This window comes from Salvelinus fontinalis, chromosome 4 (genome assembly GCF_029448725.1).
Source record: "Salvelinus fontinalis isolate EN_2023a chromosome 4, ASM2944872v1, whole genome shotgun sequence".
NCBI classification, from domain to species: domain Eukaryota; kingdom Metazoa; phylum Chordata; class Actinopteri; order Salmoniformes; family Salmonidae; genus Salvelinus; species Salvelinus fontinalis.
This window is the reverse complement of record NC_074668.1, coordinates 74,534,516-74,560,562: the sequence shown is the minus strand read 5'-3', so window position 1 is coordinate 74,560,562 and position 26,047 is coordinate 74,534,516. Positions and strand designations below refer to the sequence as shown.

The 26,047-nt window shown below is 45.3% G+C and overlaps 1 protein-coding gene across 1 annotated transcript; it reads left to right on the top strand.

Moving 5' to 3' along the window:
- Window positions 1-1,187: 1,187 nt before the first annotated feature.
- Window positions 1,188-25,760, top strand: LOC129852929 (12S rRNA N4-methylcytidine methyltransferase-like). The gene is given in 6 exon segments (XM_055918528.1): window positions 1,188-1,295; window positions 5,016-5,152; window positions 11,568-11,759; window positions 14,498-14,676; window positions 20,849-21,195; window positions 21,198-25,760. Coding segments are annotated over 6 exon segments (1,044 nt in total). The 3' UTR covers window positions 21,279-25,760.
- Window positions 25,761-26,047: the final 287 nt, after the last annotated feature.

Genomic DNA, 26,047 nt, shown 5'->3' with positions numbered 1-26,047 from the left:
GTTGATTGTGGAGGCCAGGTCATCTGATTCAGCACTCCATCACTCTCCTTGGTCAAATAGCCCTTACACAGCCCAGAGGTGTGTTGGGTCATTGTCCTGTTGAAAAACAAATTATAGTCACACTAAGCGCAAACCAGATGGGATGGAATGGCATATCGCTGCAGAATGCTGTGGTAGCCATGCTGGTTAAGTGTGCCTTAAATTCTAAATAAATCACAGACAGTGTCACCAGAAAAGCACCATCACACCACCCCCTCAATGCTTCACGGTCGGAACCACACATGCAGAGATCATACGTTCACCTACTCTGCATCTCACAAAGACACGGCAGTTGGATCCAAATATCTCAAATTTAGACGTCACCACCAACCGGAACATCAACACCCCCTGATGCTTCGTTTGAAGGCTTCTGCATTCTGTAAGGAGCAACTCCGGGAATGAGAAGCAGGCACGGGGAGTCAAACATTTAATCAGGAACAGACATAAAACAAAACAGGAACAGCATCAGTACACAGGTATACAAGGACATAAGACAATCAATGCAGAAGCGTTCATACAAAGCATCGGGGAGTGCTGACGTTCCGGTTGGTGGTGACGTCGGGTCCGGGGCCTGACACCGATGGAACCGTGGGTGCCTAAGCCAGGTCATCGTGCTGTCACGCCCTAGCTGGCTCGAGAGGTTTTTTGCCCCGGTTGGTTCGGAAGGCGCCCATCAGCAATCACCTCTGTCATTACCTTCCCTATTTCTGTCTGGTTCCACACTCTGTTCTCTGCTTCTGCATTGATTGTCATATGTCCTTGTGTTCTGGCGCTGTTCCTGTCCTGTTACCTGTCTGTTCCTCATTAAATGTTCAACTCCCCATACCTGCTACTCATCTCCAGCGTCGGTCCTTACAGAATGCAGTAGACACCAAACGAAGCATCGGGGAGTGCTGGTTTTCCGGTTGGTGGTGACGTCGGGTCCGGGAGCCGCCACCGATGGACCCGGGGGTGCCTAAGCCAGCTCGTCAGGCTGTCACACCCCAGCTGGCTCGAGAGGTTTCTTGCCCCGGTTGGCTCAGAAGGCGCCCATCCCACGTCAGGCCTCAGCCGGATCATCAGGATTTTATGCCCAGCCAGCTCATCAGACTGCTACGCCTCCACCGGATCATCAGGCTCCCACGCCTCAGCGGGATCGACAGGCCTTCATGCCTCAGCCGGATAGTCAGGCTCCTATGCCTCAGCCGGCTTGCCAGGCTCTCACGCCTCTGCCGGTTCGGCTGAGTTTCACGCCCAGCCCGGCTTGTCCAGCGCCTGTGCCTCAGCCGGCCCGTTAAGCTCGCCCAGGTGGGACGCCGGGTGGCACCCCTAAAGGGGGTTACTGTCACGCGCATCTCTGTATTTTTGGACTCACTTGGACTCAATCACCTGTTTATTGCCTCCCCTATATTTGTCACTTCCCCATCTCTGTTCTCCGCTGCTGCATTGATTGTTGATTGTCATTGTGTACCCGTGTGCTGACGCTGTTCCTGTCTTGTGCTTTGTCAGTTTCTCATTAAATGTTCTACTCCCCGTACCTGCTTCTCGACCCCAGAGTCGGTCCTTTCACTGTATACCAACCCTACCATGTCACAACACAAGTGATTGGCTCAAATGCATTAAGAAAGAAAGAAATTCCACAAATTAACTTTTAACAAGGCACACCTGTTAATTGAAATGCATTCCAGGTGACTGCCTCATGAAGCTGGTTGAGAGAATGCCAAGAGTGTGCAAAGCTGTCATCAAGGCAAAGGGTGGCTAATTTGAATAATATACAATATAAAATATATTTTGATTTGTTCAACACTTTTGTGGTTACTACATGATTCCATATGTGTTATTTCATAGTTTTGATGTCTTCACTATTATTCTACAATGTAGAAAATAGTAAAAATAAAGAAAAACTCTTGAATGAGTAGGTGTCCAAACTTTTGACTTGTACTGTATATTTACTATCAACTTTATAAATGACATCCTATAAGATTTCAGCTGCCTTTTTACTGTAATAATTAATCAATTAACTAGTGGGTTGGGAAAAGTATCCTTATTCCTTACAGCACTGCCTTGATTCATTCTTTCCTCCCCTCCTGTACAGTGGCTAAGAATTCAAGATCTCCTATAAATGTTGTCCTGCTGAAATGAATTACAAATTATGACTGCGGGCGGCTCTGGCGGCTCCTGACTGGCGGGCGGCTCTGGCGGCTCCTGACTGGCGGCTCTGGCGGCTCCTGACTGACGGGCGGCTCTAGCGGCTCAGGACAGACGGGCGACTCTGACGGCTCAGGACAGACGGGCGGCTCTGACGGCTCAGGACAGACGGGCGGCTCTGACGGCTCAGGACAGACGGGCGGTTCTGACGGCTCAGGACAGACGGGCGGCTCTGACGGCTCAAGACAGACGGGCGGCTCTGACGGCGCTGGACAGACGGCCGACTCAGGCGGCGCTGGACAGACGGGCAGCTCAGGCGGCGCTGGACGGACGGGCAGCTCAGGCGGCGCTGGACGGACGGGCAGCTAAGGCGGCGCTGGACAGACGGGCAGCTCAGGCGGCGCTGGACAGACGGGCAGCTCAGGCGGCGCTGGACAGACGGGCAGCTCAGGCGGTGCTGGACAGATGGGAGACTCAGGCTTGTTGAGGCGCACAGTAGGCCTGGTGCGTGGTGCCGGAACTGGTGGTACCGGGCTGGGGACACGCACCTCTGGGCGAGTGCGAGGAGCAGGAACAGGGCATACTGGACCCTGGAGGCGCACAGTAGGCCTGGTGCGTGGTGCCGGAACTGGTGGTACCAGGCTGGGAACACGCACCTCAAGGCGAGTGCGGGGTGCTGGAACCGGAGGGCTGGTACGTGGCGCCGCCACCGGAGGGCTGGTGCGTGGGGCTGCCACAGGAGGGCTGGTTCTTGGAGAAGGCACCGGATAGACCGGACCGTGGAGGCGCACTACAGGTCTCGAGCACCAAGCCTGCCCAACCCTACCTGGCTGAATACTCCCTGTAGCACTGGGCTATGTACACGTACAGGAGACACCATGCGTAGGGCTGGTGCCATGTACCCCGGCCCGAGGAGACGCACTGGAGACCAGATGCGTAGAGCCGGTTTCATGGCACCTGGCTCGATGCCCAATCTAGCCCGGCCGATACGAAGTGCTGCTATGTACCGCACCGGGCTATGCACACATACTGGAGACACCGTGCGCTCTTCCGCATAACACGGTGTCTGCCCGTACGCTCGCTCTCCACGGTAAGCACGGGGAGTTGGCTCAGGTCTCCTACCTGGCTTAGCCACACTCCCCGAGAGCCCCCCCCAAGACATTTTTGGGGCTGCCTCTCTGGCTTCCAGCCGCGCTTTCGCGCAGCCTCTTCATACCACCGCCTTTCGGCTTTAGCTGCCTCCAGCTCTTCACGAGGGCGGCGATATTCTCCAGCTTGTACCCAGGGTCCCTTACCGTCCAGAATTTCCTCCCAGGTCCAGGAATCCTGCGACTGCTGCTGCTGCTGCTGCTGCTGCTGCTGCTGCTGCCCTTTACCACGCTGCTTGGTCCTTTTTTGGTGGGTGGTTCTGTAACGGCTGTCGTCGGTGGAAGAAGGTGAGTACCAAGGTGCAGCGTGGTAAGGGTTCATGATATTTAATAATAAATCAATACTGAACACTGAATAACAAAACAACAAAGAAACAACCGAAAACAGTTCTGTCTGGTGCAGACACACAAAGACTGAAAATAACCACCCACAAAACCCAACAGAAAACAGGCTACCTAAATATGGTTCCCAATCAGGGACAACGATAGACAGCTGCCTCTGATTGAGAACCATATCAGGCCAAACACAGAAATAGAAAATCATAGAAAAACAAACAAAGACAACCCACCCAACTCACGCCCTGACCATACTAAAACAAAAGACAAAACAAAGGAACTAAGGTCAGAACGTGACATTACATAGACTGATCTATAAGCAAATTACCTTGATAAATAAGTTATATCTTAACTGGTTCATGCTCATTGTGTTTTGTTCACTGGAAAATAATAACTTTGTAGGTGTTTTAAAAAGATATCTGGATGACTCAATTATTTTACAAACCACTGAAGTAAAAGAGAGAGAAATGTCTAGGTAGTAGAGAAAGCTAGGTAGTGATTTTCTCAGAAAATAATCAATGGGTAATTTTTACAAAACTAGGTAGTGATTTTCTCAGGCAATAATCAATGGTTAAGTTCTACAGGCACAAATACTTTTGACAAATATCATCATTTTTATTTACTCAGTTGTTCAGCCATTTTACCATTTGTTGAGTTAAATGCTCATTCACAGACAGCCGTTTCCCGCAATCCCCATTCACAGTGATGATGCGGAGAGTGATGGTGCAGTGATAAAGTATGTGCAGGGGCTGAGCTTATAACTCCAGAAGGAGATTGGCAGTCAACCGAATTGTAAATATTTACACATGGTACTATTGGGGATAAGTCTTTATTGTTCAGTGACATTTTTGTTTATCAGGACACATATTGTGTGATGTGTGGGTGTAGCTTAGATCGTCCAGGGAATTTGGTGCTGGGGTGTAGCTTGGACAGCAGGCTGAGTTAAGAAAGATCTTTCAAGAGGGGCAAGGATGACTCACAAATTGACTTTTGGGTGCGAAAGGAGAACTGTCTAGTTAGCTGGTATGTGTTTTATGACAACTAAAATAGACTCCAGCAGTATGGTTGGTTAAAAGGTTCTTCAAATGTTCACAACTATGTTTAAGTGCATGATAGCAATTAATACAATGGCAATCATATATAATATAATTGCAATTATATGATTGAACATTTCATGATTATTTTGTCTTTCATAGTGTACTAGTGCATTAGGAATTGAGGTATACTAACTAATCATTCTCTGAATGATCACCTTAGAAATGAGGACCATGTATCGGCTAAGTGATAGAGGGTTGTCATTGTAAGGCCTCTGAAAGCACTGTCCTTTACATCAGCCGACATATAGCCTATTGTCTGTGTCCATAGGTTTTTCTGGACATGACCTTTGGAGGTGGAGGTCACACCAAAGCCATCCTGAGGGCCTCTCCTGAAGTGACAGTAGTGGCCCTAGACCGAGACCCCACAGCATTCAGCTTAGCTCAACAGCTGGCCAAGGAACACAGGTGATTGCCTTTTTTATAATAATTACAGTGGTATGTATAATATGGGTGCAAATTGTACTTATTTCACAGATTGGCAAGTCAAATATAAATACATTTGTTTGCAAATGTAATCTTCATGTGGAAATGTCAATGAACATCAAAGGGATACTTCTGGATTTTGGCAATGAGGCGCTTTCTTCTTCCCCAGAGTCAGATGAACTTATGGATGCCATTTTTATGTCTCTGCTTGGAGTTTGAAGGAAGTTGCTAACTAGTTACAAATTACGTGTATGTTAGACACAAACGCATACAAATGGTGTCCACCAGTTCATCTGACTGGGAAAGTAGATCAAAATCCCAAAGTATCCCTTTAACACATCTTAATATGCAATAACATAAAAGTAATTGTAAAATATGTAGGCTACCTACAATGCAATTAATGGCACTGTACCTGCTTACATTATGATTAATATATACATGCTTTAGAGACAGTTATTTGAAGTGACACTACAAAACAGAATAGACACTAATAAAGTCTGATTCACAATAGCGCTACTGCCGAATGTGATTGGTATGTGCTTGTATTATTAGTGCTGTTACGTGGGTTATTTTCCCTCAAAGTTATGTAGTGAACAATTTATGGATCATAGTTTAGATTGAAGGTTAGCTAGATCATGATACAGCCTTTTGCAAGCATCCCATCTCCCAACCCTCTCCACCTCCCTGCCAACCTTCAAACCCTGAAAAAAAACGAATCACTGAGTAACTGCTGCTAAAGCCCCTCGTTTCACAATCCATCCACATCCATTGTGTCAGGGAGACTTAAACCCATTCCCCCCACGCTTAGCTGGTGGGCCGGGCGTCTCATTTGTCAGAACAGGGGCCCACGGCCCCAGTGTGAGGGAGATGCTGCCTCCCACTGAGGTTCCGTCAGTGGTGAGTGGGAGGTAAAGAGAGAGGAGAGCCCAGCAAACTTCGAAGAGAGGAGGGAGACACCGGGCCACTGTGTTTATTAATGAGGGAGAGAAGGAGTGTGTGCGAGAGCGAGCGCATGAGGGAGGATGAAAATGAGATGTTCCTAAGACCATGGCGTGGGTAGGAATCCTTTTACGTAGATTCCGGGGAAACCTCTCTCGGGGGGGAATGTCTGCTACACCAACGCGCCTATGAGAGGGGGATGAGACGGAAGAGAGAAAATCAGAGTACGCCATTCTGTCAGCAGCAATATACCCCAGCTATAAACCCTACCAAACCCACTCACAATGTGAGTTGAGAGAAGCCAGAGAAATCTAGCAATTAGCTAATATTATTGGAAGCCTGTATAAAAGACCCTTGCAGCCCACGCAATGCCTCCACACAACAGGGCTGGAGAGCGTTCTCTTCTCTCTCTCCCGTATTTCTATCCTCACTGATTTCACTTCTCTTTTGCCTTGCAAAAAGTACAGCCTTGATGCAAACTATTGAAGAGCGATATGAATCTGCACTTATGTAGTTGCTTAGATTAGAGCCCAGAGGAAGAGTTCGTTTTTCAAGCGTAGTAGACGCCCTGACAACTTTCACATTGGTTGCAGTGGTCTGAGGGGTATCCTACGAAGGAAGCTGGATCTACTCAGTGTTTTCTAAAGCTAACCAGCTTCAATTAGCTTCAGATTCCAGCTCAGGCTTCATCTGTACTACTACGGTATGAAGCCTGCCGCTAACTCTAGCAGGCTTGTAACTGCGTGAATATGTCACACATGGCTAGTCGAACACCGAACTCTTCAATGCTGTAACATCAATCAATGGACAAATCAGTGGCACATTTTCGTTTGTGCCAAAATCAAAACGAAAGAAGGCCCAGGACGATACCAGTATAGTAAATATTTTTTTCCTTGCCAAAAATTAAAACGCAAAGCAGATCAAAGTCTTTGGTCCTTTATAAACCTGCTGTATGTGAAATAGTGTGTGCTGTAGCTTGGAAAATCAATACATGTGACTCTGAATGACATCATGATGTTTTTTTCCAACATATTAGGGCTGTTTTCCTAAAGAAGGTAAATCCGCTTTGTGCTTTGTTTCCTTGCCACGACACTAACGAGTATCATGATACTGGTATAGTCCAGGCCCTAATGTTGAGACTTAATTCTCTATGAGTGTGACAATATTGTGGAGATTCTACTTACTTTATGTGCTTTATGTGTGTGCAACTTTTAAGTAGAAAATTAACAAAAAGAGAAAGTAAATTACTAGTGATTGGTGTCTGCATGTCATTGATTTGCATGGGGTGATTAGCATTTAGCAAGAAACCTGATGTATTGTGTTTAGTATAGACACCATTCCACTCTCCTAGGGTGAAATCTAGTGAACAGGCCTACCAGGGAGAAGAAAGAGGCAATGACATTAGTTGTGGCACTCTACTGAGAATCTACACAGCTCGAACTCTCTTTAGTCTTAGGCTTACATCTTAAACATGCTACATTTGTTTATTTTTAAGTTTAGTTTACACTTCTAGAGTTGAGGTTGCTTAAGTTCACATTCCAAACCAAACACAAGCATCTTTCGCCGGTGGTACTTTGTGTGTGTTCTTTTTTCATGTCCTGTAGATATTTTCATCACTGCTCCCCTGCTGAAAGCAATCAATCAGCATCTTGTCTTAGGCCTTAGTGACGCAGGTAGAGGAGCTGAGCAGGTCAGCACTGGGGAATATTTCAGACTTGATTTGTGGAGAGGCAGCACGTCATGTTGGACACACATATATACACACACACACACCCACTTAGCACTCAACGGTGAGGACACCTGGCACTTTTACCTCAAAATGGGGCGTTGGGAGGGGAATGGCATCTGCAGATGTGTGTTTTCAAGTGCTGCTGAAAATAGTGCATTTTTGTGTAATGTGTTCAGGTTACAGTCATGAAAAAGGAAAACATAGGACACGAACTTTACACAGTACATCCGTACTGTACATCAGTGTTATCCGTCAGAGGAAGCGCTTAAAGGATTACCAAACCAACAGAGGAGTATGTGTAGGCAAACCCTTATCTGCTCTACTTCAAACCCAGATAAACAGGTGACAGACGTTCATATGAAGAAGACTGCAGCAGCTCAAAGCTCTGTTCCTTTATTAAGGTCCTGCTCCAGGGCACCAATACTACCACCAATACTTACTCCCAGGATGGGCCTACAGTACACAGACAGGGGAAGGGCTTTCTTTATCACATTTGTGGACAACTGGGGACATTTTCTGTAGCAAATTGAGTAGCAAAAATAGATGCAGGCTGAGCACTTGTGGAGAACCTTGACAGAAATTGGAACAGGGTGTTATTTTTGAAAGACGTAAGTTTCGCTGTTTAATGGCCAATCTTCACACTTCCTGAAGACCCTAATGGAACTTAAATGGAAGCAGTTCCCAAAACCCCTTTTAATGTGATACGTGACATGGAAGTTGTAGTGACTACAGACAGTCAGAGCCTCAGTGTTAACATCTCATCTGAAAAATGGTGCTCTTTGCAGGACAGTAACCCCAGTCACCACCCTGGGGCATTGGGGTCTACCTTGTCCAGAGGGAAGAGTGTCCCTACTGGCCATAGTTTGACACATGCACGTGAAGAAGAGTGGTTGTAACAATAACCAGTTCATCATTAATTTTTTTTAACAAGGTTGCCTTGCCTGGAGCCCTGTTACCTCACTCAGCAGGGCAGGGCATCGTCCAGCATTACTTAAGGTCATTCAATCCACCATATGCCCCAATGTGGCCTTCTCTTCAATCATTTAACATGTTGTAGGTGGACCAGGGGAGATGGCATTTAAAAAAACAACAACCTTTTATTCAGTTATAAGTTAAGAATGATGTCAATGTTGTGGGTTGCATAACTACATATAGATCAGTTCTCTAAAGCAATTATAAGCCTATACTTGGACCACACACACACACACACACACTACTGAAACTGATCCTGTTTAATAATATAACACCTTACATAAGGAATGTATATATCCAACCATGTGTCTAAGCCACATAAAGAAGTTAATAATTTAAAAAACGTCAACTGTTTTGCATATTCTTAAATCCTTCTGTGGCTCACAGAAACAGAGCATCGGCACCTCCTCAGTGTGTAGGGGAAGGTGAGTTCAACCGCATAGCTGAGGGTGTGTAGAAAAAAAATACCAGGAACTTAAATATAGTAACTGAAGATGGTTACTAATGATGAGACACTGGCCAAGTGGGCAATTTCCTTATCTCTTGCAATTATCAATTAATAAAATCCATAGATTAAAATCCCTTACTAAGAAAGCTCCATCATAATCTTTTGTAGTTCAACACATCTTAGCCATAACTACTATGAGAACAGTTTGTTAGGGTCTTTGTCTCTTCATTACTTAATCCTCCTCCTCTCCTTGCCTGCCTGCCTTATTGCTGAAGACAATGTAAGATTTGTGGAGGAGGCTAGAAGAATTGACACGACACCATCTGTACCAATCCAAGTTTATGATTAAACTTTACGATGCATTTAAACAAGTCAACTACCTGGATGAAATTATATGTATCTCCACACACAGTATAGTTTACCATGGTAACCAAATTTAATTGAATAGGGGGATAACAAAGGTTTGTAAATTTAGATGTTGTGTCCATGAAACAATGTATGGATAATATGATATCCCTTCAGTTTTCCTACACTTAATTACATTTTATAGCCAATGTAACTTTTTAGGGGTCTTCAGTCTCTGAAGGGAGTGAAATACATCAAGAGTCCTGATTGATGAAAACGGTCTCAAACCAATGAGTTGCAGAAGCTATAAATTCTCAGCATATTGACATAAGGTCTTACTGTATACTGCATTGGTACACAGTAGAGCATGGTTTCTCTGTCTGGGGGCACTGCTCTGTTGAGATGGGACCGGGAGGGGGTGGACGAGTCTGTGAAGCATGTGGGTGTGGAGAATGCCTTGCTATAGATTTTACAGCATATTAATGACTGCAGCGAAGAATGAAACATTTCTAGAGCATGATAAGGAAAAGCCCTGGCCTGACAGCGCGGGCGAGATGCTCCACTCAACCCTTGGTCTCTCAAGCGTCAGTGGGTGTATAAACACAAGGACCCCAAGGCCTGCTTGCTAAGCCGTTAGTGGGAGAGACCTTATCGAGATGGCCACTGCTATTATATCTTTATTGCAGCAATGGGGGTCTTTTATTTCATTTCAACAAGACTATTGAGAGGAGACTAGAGGAGGTTAGATGAGGAGGAATCGCAATTGTCTGCGGTGCTGAGATGTGGAAGATGTTATAAGTCAGGTTGGTGTGGTGTCTAAGACCCCATCTCTGTCCCTTTCTGTCTGCCAGTATTGGGTGGCCCTGTTGGCCCCTCAGGCTGATTTATGGTTGCCCCTCTAGCTCACACCAGCCATCATCTCTGTGCTCACTGAAAAGGTCACATGAAAAATGCATGACCGTGATGGGAAGATCCCACCACCTGTGTGTGCGGCAGGGGGCTGTGTCTTGTACAGGGCTATGTGTTGAGGCAGGAGGCTGTGTCTTGTACAAGGCTGTGTGTTGAGGCAGGAGGCTGTGTCTTGTACAGGGCTGTGTGTTGAGGCAGGAGGCTGTGTCTTGTACAGGGCTGTGTGTTGAGGCAGGAGGCTGTGTCTTGTACAGGGCTGTGTGTTGAGGCAGGAGGCTGTGTCTTGTACAGGGCTGTGTGTTGAGGCAGGAGGCTGTGTCTTGTACAAGGCTGTGTGTTGAGGCAGGAGGCTGTGTCTTGTACAGGGCTGTGTGTTGAGGCAGGAGGCTGTGTCTTGTACAGGGCTGTGTGTTGAGGCAGGAGGCTGTGTCTTGTACAGGGCTATGTGTTGAGGCAGGAGGCTGTGTCTTGTACAGGGCTATGTGTTGAGGCAGGAGGCTGTGTCTTGCACATGGCTGTGTGTTGAGGCAGGAGGCTGTGTCTTGTACAGGGCTGTGTGTTGAGGCAGGAGGCTGTGTCTTGTACAGGGCTGTGTGTTGAGGCAGGAGGCTGTGTCTTGTACAGTGCTGTGTGTTGAGGCAGGAGGCTGTATCTTGTACAGGACTGTCTGTGTGTTGGGGCAGGAGGCTGTGTCTTGTACAGGGCTGTGTGTCGAGGCAGGAGGCTATGTCTTGTACAAAGCTGTGTGTTGTACAGGAAGGATTTGCATGGGGATGGGGTCCAGAGGAGACGGGTGTTGAACAGCAAGGAAAAGGTGACTTTTTCTGTCGACCACTTTTGCTTAAAAGGTTTTTATAGTGTTTTTTATTTTTCTCATAAGCATTCATAACAAACAGGAAGTGTTAACAGGAGTTCTTGTACAAATTCTTGTACAGTATTTCTGACCTGTGTTGAATGTGTTTACATAATCTGTACCCATTTCTCCATGTCTCTTTCCTGACATTTAATTATCTGATTAAAGGTTTTCTCCCTCCCTCCCTCCCTCCCTCCCCCAGTGGCCGGGTGCACCCGTTGCTTGGGCGTTTCAGTGAGCTGGGAGCCCTGCTGTCTAGACTGAGGTTGCAGCCAGGTAGTGTGGATGCTGTTCTTCTGGATGCTGGCTGCTCCTCCATGCAGATGGACTGTCCCGAGAGAGGCTTCTCCCTCAGTAAGGATGGCCCTCTGGACATGAGGATGGATGCAGATAGGTGGGACCACACATTATCACCCTACCACAGTTGCACAAAGCATTATTGTCATTTTATGTCAATCACTATGTATTATAGGGTAGCATCAGGGAATAGTAATGATATAGGCCTATGTGTCTGGAGGATACATTGAACTACCTTCAGCCCAGGTTACTCTAACATAGTATGTGTTCCTCAACACACATACGGCGTCTCCTTCCTACTGCATGCTGGGAAATGTTATAATCTGTGGTGGCAATTTTATTTCCCTGCTTCTGTCATGAGAGGAAAGTCAATTGGGTCAACAATTTATTCCCATAGGTGTGTATATATATATAATGAGAATTATTGATATATATATATATATATATATATATGTGGCAAAAAGGTTTGCTGTGTCTGTCAGCGTAGTGTCCAGAGCATGGAGGCGCTACCAGGAGACAGGCCAGTACATCAGGAGACATGGAGGAGGCCGTAGGAGGGCAACAACCCAGCAGCAGGACCGCTACCTCCGCCTTTGTGCAAGGAGGTGCACTGCCAGCGCCCTGCAAAATGACCTCCAGCAGGCCACAAATGTGCATGTGTCTGCTCAAACGGTCAGAAACAGACTCCATGAGGGTGGTATGAGGGCCCGACGTCCACAGGTGGGGGTTGTGCTTACAGCCCAACACCGTGCAGGACGTTTGGCATTTGCCAGAGAACACCAAGATTGGTGCCACTGGCGCCCTGTGCTCTTCACAGATGAAAGCAGGTTCACACTGAGCACATGAGCACATGTGACAGACGTGACAGAGTCTGGAGACGCTGTGGAGAACATTCTGCTGCCTGCAACATCCTCCAGCATGACCGGTTTGGCGATGGGTCAGTCATGGTGTGGGGTGGCATTTCTTTGTGGGGCCGCACAGCCCTCCATGTGCTCGCCAGAGGTAGCCTGACTGCCATTAGGTACCAAGATGAGATCCTCAGACCCCTTGTGAGACCATATGCTGACACATGCACATTTGTAGCCTGCTGGAGGTCATTTTGCAGGGCTCTGGCAGTGCACCTCCTTGCACAAAGGCGGAGGTAGCGGTCCTGCTGCTGGGTTGTTGCCCTCCTACGGCCTCCTCCACGTCTCCTGATGTACTGGCCTGTCTCCTGGTAGCGCCTCCATGCTCTGGACACTACGCTGACAGACACAGCAAACCTTTTTGCCACAGCTTGCATTGATGTGCCATCCTGGATGAACTGCACTACCTGAGCCACTTGTGTGGGTTGTAGACTCCGTCTCATGCTACCACTAGAGTGAGAGCACCGCCAGCATTCAAAGTGACCAAAACATCAGCCAGGAAGCATAGGAACTGAGAAGTGGTCTGTGGTCACCACCTGCAGAATCACTCCTTTTTTGGGGGTGTCTTGCTAATTGCCTATAATTTCCACCTTTTGTCTATTCCATTTGCACAACAGCATGTGAAATGTATTGTCAATCAGTGTTGCTTCCTAAGTGGACAGTTTGATTTCACAGAAGTGTGATTGACTTGGAGTTACATTGTGTTGTTTAAGTGTTCCCTTCATTTTTTTGAGCAGTGTATATATATATATAGATATGCACATTGAGCACTCATAAGGCCTGGAATGTGTAGTCTATCAATCTATCCTTGCCTTTGAGGACTTTGACAGTGATTTGACATGAGCTTTTCAAATTGACAGGTATTATGTTTCTGTGGAAAGGAATGGCAATTGTTATTGTATAATCAGTAGGATTCCTCTGCATCATCCAACCCTTACAGCAGCAAAATGAAAATTAGCGATACATATCACAGTAGCAAAGCAGAGTGGGTCATGAACTAATATATCATGTTAGTGTTCGATGAAGGAATGAGTCACTCTTGCTGTTGTAGATGGACAACATATAAGGGCTTGCATTTGTTCTTTATCTTTACCTCCCATTTACACTTTAAAAACCCATCTCGATCAATTATGTGTTTTATTTTTGCCACATTTGAGGAACCTCGTAGGCAATGTATTTTAAACACCGTTTGAAGCTACATATTTTTGTCTCTTATGACAACATAAACAGACATGGAGCAAAATATATTTTGTTTTTAGGTTATGATAAGGTATGACAATTGTACTAAACTCATTAAGGCATTTTATTGTAATCATTACAAAATATATATATTTCTATTATATTACCCTCGTTCTGTTATCCTAGTTGAAATGACCAATGAATCCATTTAAATAATTGTTCATATGGCAGATCTCAAGTTTATAGGTAATAGTCTACTCTGTCTATTTCAAGATCTACTGCACAGGTGATGTTTGTATGCCTGCCCCTTTTCTTTGCATTCAAATCTGTTGAGGCGTATGTGGAATTTTAATATGCAGAGGTCAGCATTGATTTTTCCTCTGACATAACCTTTTGCATTTGTTTTCCAGCACCAACTAAAACGACACATGATATGTATGATCATTGGCACATTATTCATCTAAAGCGTTAAATGTCTTGCCCTCCCAACACTTTGTTGTAGTTATTATTGTTGTAGTTATGTATTTTTATCCACACTAATTATGTTTCTCTAAAGAGATGTACCGAGAACCTGTCAATGAGTAAATGGAGACAAATGAACTGGCAAATATAGAAATATGGCTCTGCTGCTGGCTACATCGCTCTTGTTAGCCACAGAGGTTTTCAGCTGTGTCTGAGATATGTCAGGCTTCGCCGCTGTCAGCAAGGACGTGACGTCAAGCAGCCTAATTGGGCTCTTCTTTGTGCGTAGGTACCCCGACATGCCCTGCGCCGCTGACGGTGTGAACGCCTTAGATCAACAGGCTCTTGCGTCCATCCTCACTGCCTATGGGGAGGAGAGGCACGCCAGGAAAATAGCCTCGGCCATGGTGGAGGCACGCAGTGTCTACCCCATCACCCGGACACAGCAGCTGGCCAGCGTGGTGGCAGGTACCCTCATTACTTCCCTACATTGTTTTAGAGGCTCAGGGCAGAAACGGTAGGGAAATATTAAGTCCCTGTCTCCCTGTGGGACCTATTTGTCTGGGGAAAAATCACGATGGCTCTAATCTCAAGCATCATCCTCTCCTGTCTGTATTTTGGATGCCTCTCACACCAATTTCCTGATGAGATTACTATTAATAAGGAGGAGAGAGATGCGTCTGGCGTAGGGTGCGGCTGCCGCTCTGACAAGAGAGAGTGACAACTTCTCTTTTTCACACGAGCCCCCGTTCTCTCTTCCCTCCCGTCTTCCTCCTCCCCTTTGTTGCTTTTGATTTCGTTTCCCACCCTACCTCATTTTATGCCCAAGCCCATCTCGTTCACACACATGCACACACACTCATGCACAGATTGAGGATGGATCATCATTTTTAATGCATCTTTGTAAATGTTTTTTTTGCCTCCCTCTGAGAGCTAGAAAGAGAGGTCTTCTCAATGGCTGTTACGGAGCTAGGCGCTACGTGCGTCACACAGGGAGAACAGGTGTGAGGGAGAACAGTTGTTTGATCTCTTGAAGAGCAGAGCGAGTCACCAGCAATCTTTATTCCAATCAATCCAAGAGGTCCTGACTCATGTGGGTCCCAGGGGGTCAGCTAGGCTGCTGGTGACACCGTTGCCTAGGGAAGAATGCCATGTGGGTGGAGGGGAGGGAAGGTTGTATTTGTGTAAGGGGGCACACTTTGTAGCGCAATGGTTGGGGGGTGTTCAGGACCGAAATGATAGTGTGCTGTAGGTTTATTGGACGGGTCTTTCTTTTTCTCTCTCCATCTCTCTACCTTTTTGCAGGCACACTTAGTTCAGGATGCAGATCTCTTAAGCCCCATAGACTACAGTGGCAGGAAGGGTTCCAGACTGTTTGGCCATGTTGGGGTGCAGAGCTTATTTTGAGCCAGGGCTCAACACTGTGTTTGCTACCGATAGCCCTGCAGCTCTTCTATAAGGAGCAGTAGTCCTGCCACCCTTCTATGAGGAGTAGTAGCCCTGGAGCGCTTCTATGAGGAATAGAAGCCCTGCAGCTCTTCCATAAGGAGTAGTAGCCCAGCAGCTCTTCTTTAAGGAGTAGTAGCCCCGCAGCTCTTCTATAAGGAGTAGTAGCCCCGCAGCTCTTCTATAAGGAGTAGTAGCCCCGCAGCTCTTCTATTAGGAGTAGTAGCCCTGCCGCCCTTCTATGAGGAGTAGTAGCCCTGCAGCGCTTCTATGAGGAGTAGTAGCCCTGCAGCGCTTCTATAAGGAATGTAGCCCCACAGCTCTTCTATAAGGAGTAGTAGCCCTGCCACCCTTCTATGAGGAGTAGAAGCCCTGCAGCGCTTCTATGAGGAGTTGTAGCCCTGCAGCTCTTCTATAAGGAGTTGTAGCCCTGCAGCACTTCTATAAGGAGTAGTAGCCCTGCAGCTCTTCTATAAGGAGTAGTAGCCCTGCAGCTATTCTATAAGGAGTAGTAGCCCTGCAGCTATTCTATAAGGAGTAGTAGCCCTGCAGCTCTTCTATAAGGAGTTGTAGCCCTGCAGCTCTTCTATAAGGAGTAGTAGCCCTGCAGCTCTTCTATAAGGAGTTGTAGCCCTGCAGCTCTTCTATAAGGAGTAGTAGCCCTGCAGCTCTTCTATAAGGAGTTGTAGCCCTGCAGCTCTTCTATAAGGAGTTGTAGCCCTGCAGCACTTCTATAAGGAGTAGTAGCCCTGCGGCTCTTCTATAAGGAGTAGTAACCCTGCAGCTCTTCTATAAGGAGTTGTAGCCCTGCAGCTCTTCTATAAGGAGTAGTAGCCCTGCATCGCTTCTATAAGGAGTAGTAGCCCTGCAGCTCTTCTATAAGGAGTAGTAGCCCTGCAGCTCTTCTATAAGGAGTAGTAGCCCTGCAGCTCTTCTATAAGGAGTAGTAGCCCTGCAGCTCTTCTATAAGGAGTTGTAGCCCTGCAGCTCTTCTGTAAGGAGTAGTAGCCCTGCAGCTCTTCTATAAGGAGTAGTAGCCCTGCATCGCTTCTATAAGGAGTAGTAGCCCTGCAGCTCTTCTATAAGGAGTAGTAGCCCTGCAGCTTTTCTATAAGGAGTTGTAGCCCTGCAGCACTTCTATGAGGAGTAGTAGCCCTGCAGCTCTTCTATAAGGAGTAGTAGCCCTGCAGCTCTTCTATAAGGAGTTGTAGCCCTGCAGCTCTTCTATAAGGAGTTGTAGCCCTGCAGCTCTTCTGTAAGGAGTAGTAGCCCTGCAGCTATTCTGTAAGGAGTAGTAGCCCTGCAGCTCTTCTATAAGGAGTAGTAGCCCTGCATTGCTTCTATAAGGAGTAGTAGCCCTGCAGCTCTTCTATAAGGAGTAGTACCCCTACAGCTCTTCTATAAGGAGTTGTAGCCCTGCAGCTCTTCTATAAGGAGTAGTAGCCCTGCAGCTCTTCTATAAGGAGTAGTAGCCCTGCAGCTCTTCTATAAGGAGTAGTAGCCCTGCAGCTCTTCTATAAGGAGTAGTAGCCCTGCAGCTCTTCTATAAGGAGTAGTAGCCCTGCAGCTCTTCTATAAGGAGTAGTAGCCCTGCATCGCTTCTATAAGGAGTAGTAGCCCTGCAGCTCTTCTTTAAGGAGTAGTAGCCCTGCAGCTCTTCTTTAAGGAGTAGTAGCCCTGCAGCTCTTCTGTAAGGAGTAGTAGCTCTGCCTCCTTAATTTCCTTTCCATCCCCTGTATTATGGAAATGTAGAGACATACTAAATAAAATAGTTCCTGCCTCAATAGAGCCATTCAGTTGAATTTACTGAATGTAATTCTGAAATGTTTTTGAATTTGATTAATCTGCTTATAAACCTCTTTAGCAGAGCTAGCTAAAGGACATGGATCTGAATTCACGAGGAGAAAAACACCACAGAAATAGACAAACCAGTCAAATAAATATGACTTAACCAACCCATAGTTTATATAAATTGATATGAATACAACAATAAATGTTCGGCTTGTGATGAACAAAAGCAACAATCCACTAACAGATCAAATATTAAACTATTATAATTAATTTTGTGTGTTTAGCTTACATACATTTGCATAACACAATCATGCAGTTTTGCTTCAGTTGTGGCTCCAGTATATTAATTCTAAGCCGATTGTCGCCCTCCCCCTTCCCTGCTAGAGTCAACAGTAATGCCTAATGAGCCCTCTCTACCCCCTCTCGCTTGCACCCCAGCATCTATTTTGTTACAAATTAAGCAGTGGTGGTTGGGTTGTTGAAGGTGTTGAGACACCATAATGACAGGTGCCTTGGGAGCCTTTTGCTCCCCCCACTCACTTCCTCCCTCCATACATCCCCTTGTCTCTCTCTTCCTTCCTTTGTGAAAACCCACACAGCTGTGGCTGACTGAGGCCCCTAAAATGTTTTCCCTCATTTAAGTATACATATATTTTTTAAGAACTCCTGACGTACTATTATGGAGAGCAATTCATTTAGCCCAAATAGCACGCGTCAGCAACACGTTTACTTGTCAAATAAGAACGTAAAATCCAGGAATTCAGCTAAAATTGTGTTTAATTCGTGCCATTTAAAAATATATATATGTCATCATGTCTCATTGTAATCAAGGTATGAAATTATTGTTATTTTCAAATACAATCTCATTTTAGGCTAAGATGTGGTCAATTTGCAGTGTAAAAATTATTATAATTATGTTCTGGCCCCCTGACCATCTGCTCCGACAAAAATAGGGCTGCGGATGAATCTAGTTGCCTACCCCTGCCATATAGGCTCTGTTATTCAGTGGGTCAGAATGGTGCATCCAACCACTAAACATCGAGAGTGCATGGGTCCCACTGGCTTCCTCTTGGGAAATGCATCTCAAATGGATTCAAGTTGTTGAGAGTTAACGCAGCAGAGTGAACAGGCACATCCTTGATATGGTGATGGACACAGCTAGTGAGGATAACATGATTGACTGTTGTAGGAGTGTGTGGCCTTTCAACCCAACATTCACTCACGTGACGGATGTGGTTAGTAGTGGTTGTTTGCCTCGCAATAAATGCATTGTGTCAGTGTGAAGTTTGCCCAGCTAAATGGACACCCTAGTTTTCTTCAATTACAAATGAACAGCCCTTAGAATTGCAACGCTGTGTTGATTTCTAAATCACACTTTCCAGTGTTAAACAACCTCAAAAGAATAACATTCTAATGTGAATTCTAAGTCAAGTTGAGATAATGTTTTCTATCCTCGTCATGCTGTCTGCAACTTGGTGACATTTGGCGGTGGTGTTTCACTAACCACAGACCGTGAATGAGGCGGTGGTTTCAGCTCACAGAAACAAATAATCACCACGGCACAAGCCCAAGCTCCATGGAGAGTTCACGAGCAGTCCGTTGCACTCATGCCTCAAGCGCTGACAATATTAATGATGTAATACATCCTCAAGTGCCTCACTGCTTTATAGAACACAGGATTTATGAAGTAATAATCAAGCATCACTCTGAAATACTCTTGTGCATAAACATGCATCGTATGGCTGCCTAGGAATGGTTTTTCCAGGACTCCAACTGAAGCCATGTAATTTGGATCCCTTATCTTTAGTGGTGTGTTGTTCCACAGTGCAGTATCGTTTTATTGAGAAGTAATTGCTGTAATATGATTGTGAAGTGAATGCCTTTCCCTGACCCCCTTTATAGAAACGAGATGGAAAAGAACATATACAGCTCAGCGATACCCTTTCATTTCATAGCAAGACAGAGTCCATCATGTTAACCTTCGGACCAGACAATCACCAGGGGTTACATCACCTGGAGAAGAAATGTATTTAAACAAGGGGATTCTTATGTTTCTTAGACTAAATTCTTAGTTAATAATTACGCTTTTTTGGCATTCTTCCAGATTTTATGTCAGGGTTGTAGCGAAAAAACATTAGACAAAAGTATTTTTAGAATATTATTTATCCATTAGCGATGAAGACAAAGTGATCGGTCTTATAAAATGGTAATAACCACTACATCCCAGAGGGGTTTCAGAACTCCGCTGCCTCCAACAGGTCTGGAGGATTTGGTGTCTGTTTGGCAATGCTATTTGTTCAGCCTGTTCAGTTGATCAGTGAGATTGTTTGGATGTAGCTAGATTTGTGTTAGATTTCCCAGTCTGCTGCTTTGTGGCATCTTTGCTTATTTTTTTCTTGTGCACTCTAGCTGTGGGACCCTTGAAAGATGAATTAGAGAGAGAGAGCACAACTTGGTGAGGCTGGGCCACGGCCGCAGCGCAGGTTTTCTATTGATTGCTGGGTGACTCACAGTCAGTGCTGTTGAACGCAGGAGGAGGGAAATGCCACACTGCTCTCTCTCCCTTGCCCCCCTTCTCTCTCTCTCTCTTTCTCTCTCTCTCTCCCTGTTTCTTTCTCTCTCCCTCTTGCTCTCTCTCTCTCTTTTTCTCTCGCTCTCCCTCTTTCTCTCCTCTCTCTCTCTCCTGCCCTCCCACTCTTCTCCTCTCACGTACACACATGGGCTGGGTCCTACGTCAATGCTGGCATTACTCTGGATAGGGGACACCAAAGCTCCAGATAGGAAACAGAGCAGCGCTTCAGCAGCCAGGAAGGCACTGCAGTCTGGACCCCTTCCCTGTCAATCAGTGCCAGGGAGCAGGGAGAAGTGGTCGTGCTCTTCACCCAGCACAGATTGTTTTGTGGCACTTCAAACAGTACCAAATGCAAACATGACCATCTGAGCTTACTTGAACACAGTCTGTCTGAACACGGTGTCATCAAATAGCACAAGCAAAGGCAACCATTATAGGGTATTTGCTAGCAATGGGGGGATGAAGAGAGAGCAATCTGAAAGAGAACCACAACTTTATTTTCAAGTATTATCACAAGCACCTGTTTATTTACAGGTTTTACTTACTGTCATTGTCAATCACATATTAAAGCTGCAGCCTGAACAGGATATGGGAAAATGTGGCTATGATTGGGGCTTATTCAGACTGGGAGTTAGGTTAAAAACTAAGAGTCATTAGAGAGCTGTGAGACTTCTGTTCTGGTCTGTTGCTGAAAACCATGTGTCTCCTGGATAGAATGTGAAACATTTCAGGTATGCTGCTCTCCAGATGAATAACATGCTTCCTGCGCTATATAAATGCTTCATGTCATTTGTTTAATTTATTTAAATAAAAGCATTTCTTTGTCTCTAGGATCTTTTGCAGCCAGCGCTCTCTATGCCCGCAAAGATCGGCTTCAGCGGCCCTCACACGTTGCCACCAAGACATTTCAGGCGCTGCGTATGTTTGTCAATGATGAGCTGAATGAACTGCATGCTGGACTCTGCACTGCTCAGACAATGCTTAAACCTGGCGGCCGCCTCTGTGTGCTGACCTTCCATTCACCAGAGGACCGCTTGGTAAAGCGTTTTCTCCATGGAGAGGATGTAGGTGCCCCACCCTGTCGGAGTCTCCATCAGAGAGTCCAGCGATGGGAGGACGAGGAGGAAGAAGAGAATGATGGGGAAAAGACAGTGGTCACTGATTTGACCTACAGAGAGGGGTGCTGATTCCACAGGCAGAAGACATACTGGAGAACCCATGGGGACGCTCAGCCAAACTCAGGGCAGCATTCAAACAATAACCCTCTGGAACTTGGCCTCAACCTGCACCAATTAAATCCTCCTTGTTTTTAACTAGACTACAGAACCACAGGCTGGTCTTCGTCAGACATGACCATACTGATCATATCCAGGAACAGTCTCACTGATGTCGGTCGGGTGACATACAGAACAAATGCCTTGTTAATGGTGGAACTCTGAGGCTGACTGGTATTTAACTGCCATGCACTAATAGTCAACAATCCATGTAGGCATGTGCTCCTTAGTTAATAGTATACTCCGTGTTACTACTGAGTATTTATTTAATTTAGTTCAAGTGACTTGTGTACACTACTTGAAGTATAGGAAACACAATTGTGTTGAAGCCTAAGTTGAAGATATCAAAGGTTAAGACAAGGATTCTAATATCCCATAACTCTTTGCATAAATGAGAAAGAATTAGAAAAACAAAGGGGACAGCTATGCTAGTTAGCAACGGCGCTGGTCCCATGAATCTGTTGATTTTTCGAAAGATTCTAATCTGGGTATCTTCAACCTAGGCTGAAGTGACAGATACACGGAAGACAAAACGTCTCTCTCTCTCACTCTCACTCACTCACTCACTCACTCACTCACTCACTCACTCACTCACTCACTCACTCACTCACTCACTCACTCAATTTGTACTGCATTACTTTATGGCTGAGCTGACACAGTTGCATACAGTTGCATACAGTAACAGTTCTGCCTTGAATTCTGAGTTTCCTCAGTTCTCCCCGTTGGCTGAACCCATAATGTCTTTGCTCTCTTGACTAATGAATTAATCAGAACAATGTTGCCTCCAACCGATTGATGAGTATCCAGATCAACGGATGTAGGCACTAAACTCCCTCACTGATGTCTGTATACTCCAGCAATGAGATAACAACTTCCTAGGTAGTTTTGGCCAAATGTGTACTGCACTGCACTGCATGAATCAATAATGTCTTTAAATACCAAGTGACTCAAGTGTCACAAGTGGTGGTGAATGAGAGGATGACTGTTTCATTCATGAGCCTTCTCCTCCAACTGTTAACAGATGAGGTGTTTTGATCTGTACTATTGGACTTTGTCTATTTGTAATTGCTCCATCAAGAGCATCAACACTTTTCTTCCCCTCTGCCTCGTTCTGTACACTCTAAATATATACTTCTTGTTACCTTGGAAACTAAACAGCACAAGTAACATTTAACTGTGTCTAAATGTGTTTGCTGTTTTAAAATATCTGCGAAACGATGCCGTATGTATAATTTTTACGCCCCTCCCTTTGAGGTCAGTCGACGTCACACAGTCGTCATGGTTATTTGAATTCAATTTGAAATAGGAATGGTAATCCTGTTTGATCTGTTCTTTAATGAATGGTCCAAGGGTTCTAAGCCCCTTACTCTGTAGACCCCCATTCCTCCCCTCTAATCAGGAATGATTCAGACGTGGAACACCTGGTGTATGGAATCTGAATTCAAAACTCAAAATGTGACTCTTTCCCTTTGATGACCACAATATAACTGTGACTCATAATCGTGCAACTGGTGACAATTCCAACCATAAATTCTTCTGTAGATATCCGCCAGCACCTGTACACATCATCTGCCTTTTCCTTCCTGTACACCCTATCTGCCACCTGACCAAATTAAAGCGTTCTTCAGTTCTCCAAAGTTTGTCTAACTTTAACCAATTTAACAAACTTAGCTTTGTTTCTCCTGATTTCTCATAACCTGTGTCACCTTTTGTCTTTTACTAGTAAGGAATGACCCCTCCTAAACATGTTGCAAATTCCACATTCTTCTTTACACTCAAATCTTTCAACAAGTCTTTTGTATTACCTACAGTGGCTTGTGAAAGTATTCACCCCCCTTGACATTTTTCCTATTTTGTTGCCTTACAACCTGGAATTAAAATGTTTTTTTGGGGGGGTTGTATCATTTGATTTACACAACATGCCTACCGCTTTGAAGATGCAAAATATGTTTTTTTGGGTATGAAACAAAGAAGAAATAAGACAAAAAACTGAACTTGAGCGTGCATAACTTTTCACCCCCCCAAAGTCAATACTTTGTAGAGCCACTTTTTGCAGCAATTACAGCTGCAAGTCTCTTGGGGTATGTCTCTATAAGCTTGGCACATCTAACCACTGGGATTTTGCCCATTCTTCAAGGCAAAACTGCACCAGCTCCTTCAAGTTGAATGGGTTCTGCTGGTGTACAGCAATCTTTAAGTCATACCACAGATACTCAATTGGATTGAGGTCTGGGCTTTGACTATGCCATTTGAAGACATTTAAATGTTTCCCTTTAAACCACTCGTGTTGCCTTAGGGTCATTGTCCTGCTGGAAGGTGAACCTCCGTCCCAGTCTCAAATCTCTGGAAGACTGAAGCAGGTTTCCCTTAAGAATTTCCCTGTATTTAGCGCCATACATGATTGCTTAAATTCTGACCAGTTTCCCAGTCCCTGCGGATGAAAAACATCCCCACAGCATGATGCTGCCACCACCATGCTTCACTGTCAGGATGGTGTTCTCGAGGTGATGAGAGGTGTTGGGTTTGCGCCAGACATAGCGTTTTCCTTGATGGCCAAAAAGCTCAATTTTAGTCTCATCTGACCAGAGTACCTTCTTCCATATGTTTGGGGAGTCTCCCACAAGCCTTTTTGCGAACACCAAAAGTGTTTGCTTATTTTCTTCTTTAATCAATGGATTTTTTTCTGGCCACTCTTCCATAAAGCCCAGCTCTGTGGAGTGTAGGGCTTAAAGTGATCCTATGAACAGATACTCCAATCTCCACTGTGGAGCTTTGCAGCTCCTTCAGGGTTATCTTTGGTCTCTTTGTTGCCTCTCTGATTAATGCCCTCCTTGCCTGTTCCATGAGTTTTGGTGGGCAGCACTCTCTTGGTAGGTTTGTTGTGGTGCCATATTCTTTAATTTTTTAAATAATGGATTTAATGGTACTCTGTGGGATGTTCAAAGTTTTGAATATTTTTTTATAACCCAACCCTGATCTGTACTTCTGCACAACTTTGTCCCTGGCCTGTTTGGATATGCTTGGTGGTGCCCCTTGCTTAGTGGTGTTGCAGATTCTGGAGCCTTTCAGAACAGGTGTATATATACTGAGATCATGTGACAGATCATGTGACACTTAGATTGCACACAGGTGGACTTTATTTAACTAATTGTGTGACTTCTGAAGGTAATTGGTTGCACCAGATCTTATTTAGGGGCTTCATAGTTAAGAGGGTGAATTACATACGCATGCACCACTTTTCAGATTTGTATTTTTTGGTATTTTTTGAAACAAGTTATTTTTTTCATTTCACTTTACCAATTTGGACTATATTGTGTATGTCCATTACATGAACTACAAATAAAAATCTATTTAAATGGCCTCCCGGGTGGCGCAGTGGTCTAGGGCACTGCATCGCAGTGCTAACTGCGCCACCAGTGTCTCTGGGTACGCGCCCAGGCTCTGTCGCAGCCGGCCGCGACCGGGAGGTCCGTGGGGCGACGCACAATTGGCATAGCGTCGTCCGGGGTAGGGAGGGTTTGGCCGGTAGGGATATCCTTGTCTCATCGCGCTCCAGCGACTCCTGTGGCGGGCTGGGCGCAGTGTGGCGGGCCGGGCGCGCCAACCAAGGGGGCCAGGTACACGGTGTTTCCTCCGACACATTGGTGCGGCTGGCTTCCGGCTTGGAGGCGCGCTGTGTTAAAGAAGCAGTACGGCTGGTTGGGTTGTGCTTCGGAGGACGCATGGCTTTCGACCTTCGTCTCTCCCGAGCCCGTACGGGAGTTGTAGCGATGAGACAAGGTAGTAATTACTAGCGATTGGATACCACGAAAATTGGGGAGAAAATGGGGTAAAAAAAAAAAATGTAAAAAAAAAAAAAAAATCTATTTAAATTACAGGTTGTAATGTAACAAAATAGGAAAAAATGCCAAGGGGGATGAATACGTTTGCAAGGCACTGTATAGCGGTCAACAATTGTTGTCAGTTTTCTCTGTTTTACATTATATGCTCTTGTTTATGGATCCTGATTTGGCAACATTAAGACTTGTAATGTACATTGTGAACATCAATTGAGTTAACCTTGTGTGGAGGGGAATGAGCATAATGCAGATATGTCAGTGGTTGTAAATGAGACTGACCTGTACTTGTATGTTCTCAATTACCATGGAAACAGTGGCTTAAGTAAACAGTCGTTGGGATAACTTGCTCTATTATTAACAGCCATGTATCAATCATGGATTGAAATCCTACCAAGTAATAAGTAATACCTACCAGGAAGATGTTAATCAGTTCTCAGAAGCCTGTTTCTGGCTAAGTCTTTCAGTGTGCAGACAAGAGTTACACACGTCCGTCCCCATGTACTAGCAAAAGGTGTGTATTGGGTCAGTTGCCATAGGAACAAACTCACAAAACCGATTTCTTAACTCACCTCAGTTTTCTGAGAAAGGATTTACAGAGGAAACTTGTAACTGAATGCAAATAAAAAATGAAATCCAGTCCTTTTCTCTGTGTATGCTTTGGTTGTTTGCTATACGTCACAAAAAGGAATAGATTTGACAGCCTTGACCATATTGGATTAAGTCTGTCTGTCAGGAGACAAAGGATAAGGCTATGAATGGATCTGCTTTCTACATTAACAACGATTTGACACTTTTCCAGATGTGTCCACAAATGTGGCTACATTTAAAATGGGAGGGGCAATGAAAGGATGTTTAACACTTCCTGTTCCCTGCTCTGTGCATTAGTTTTGGGCTGCTCATTCTAGACCAAAATGAAT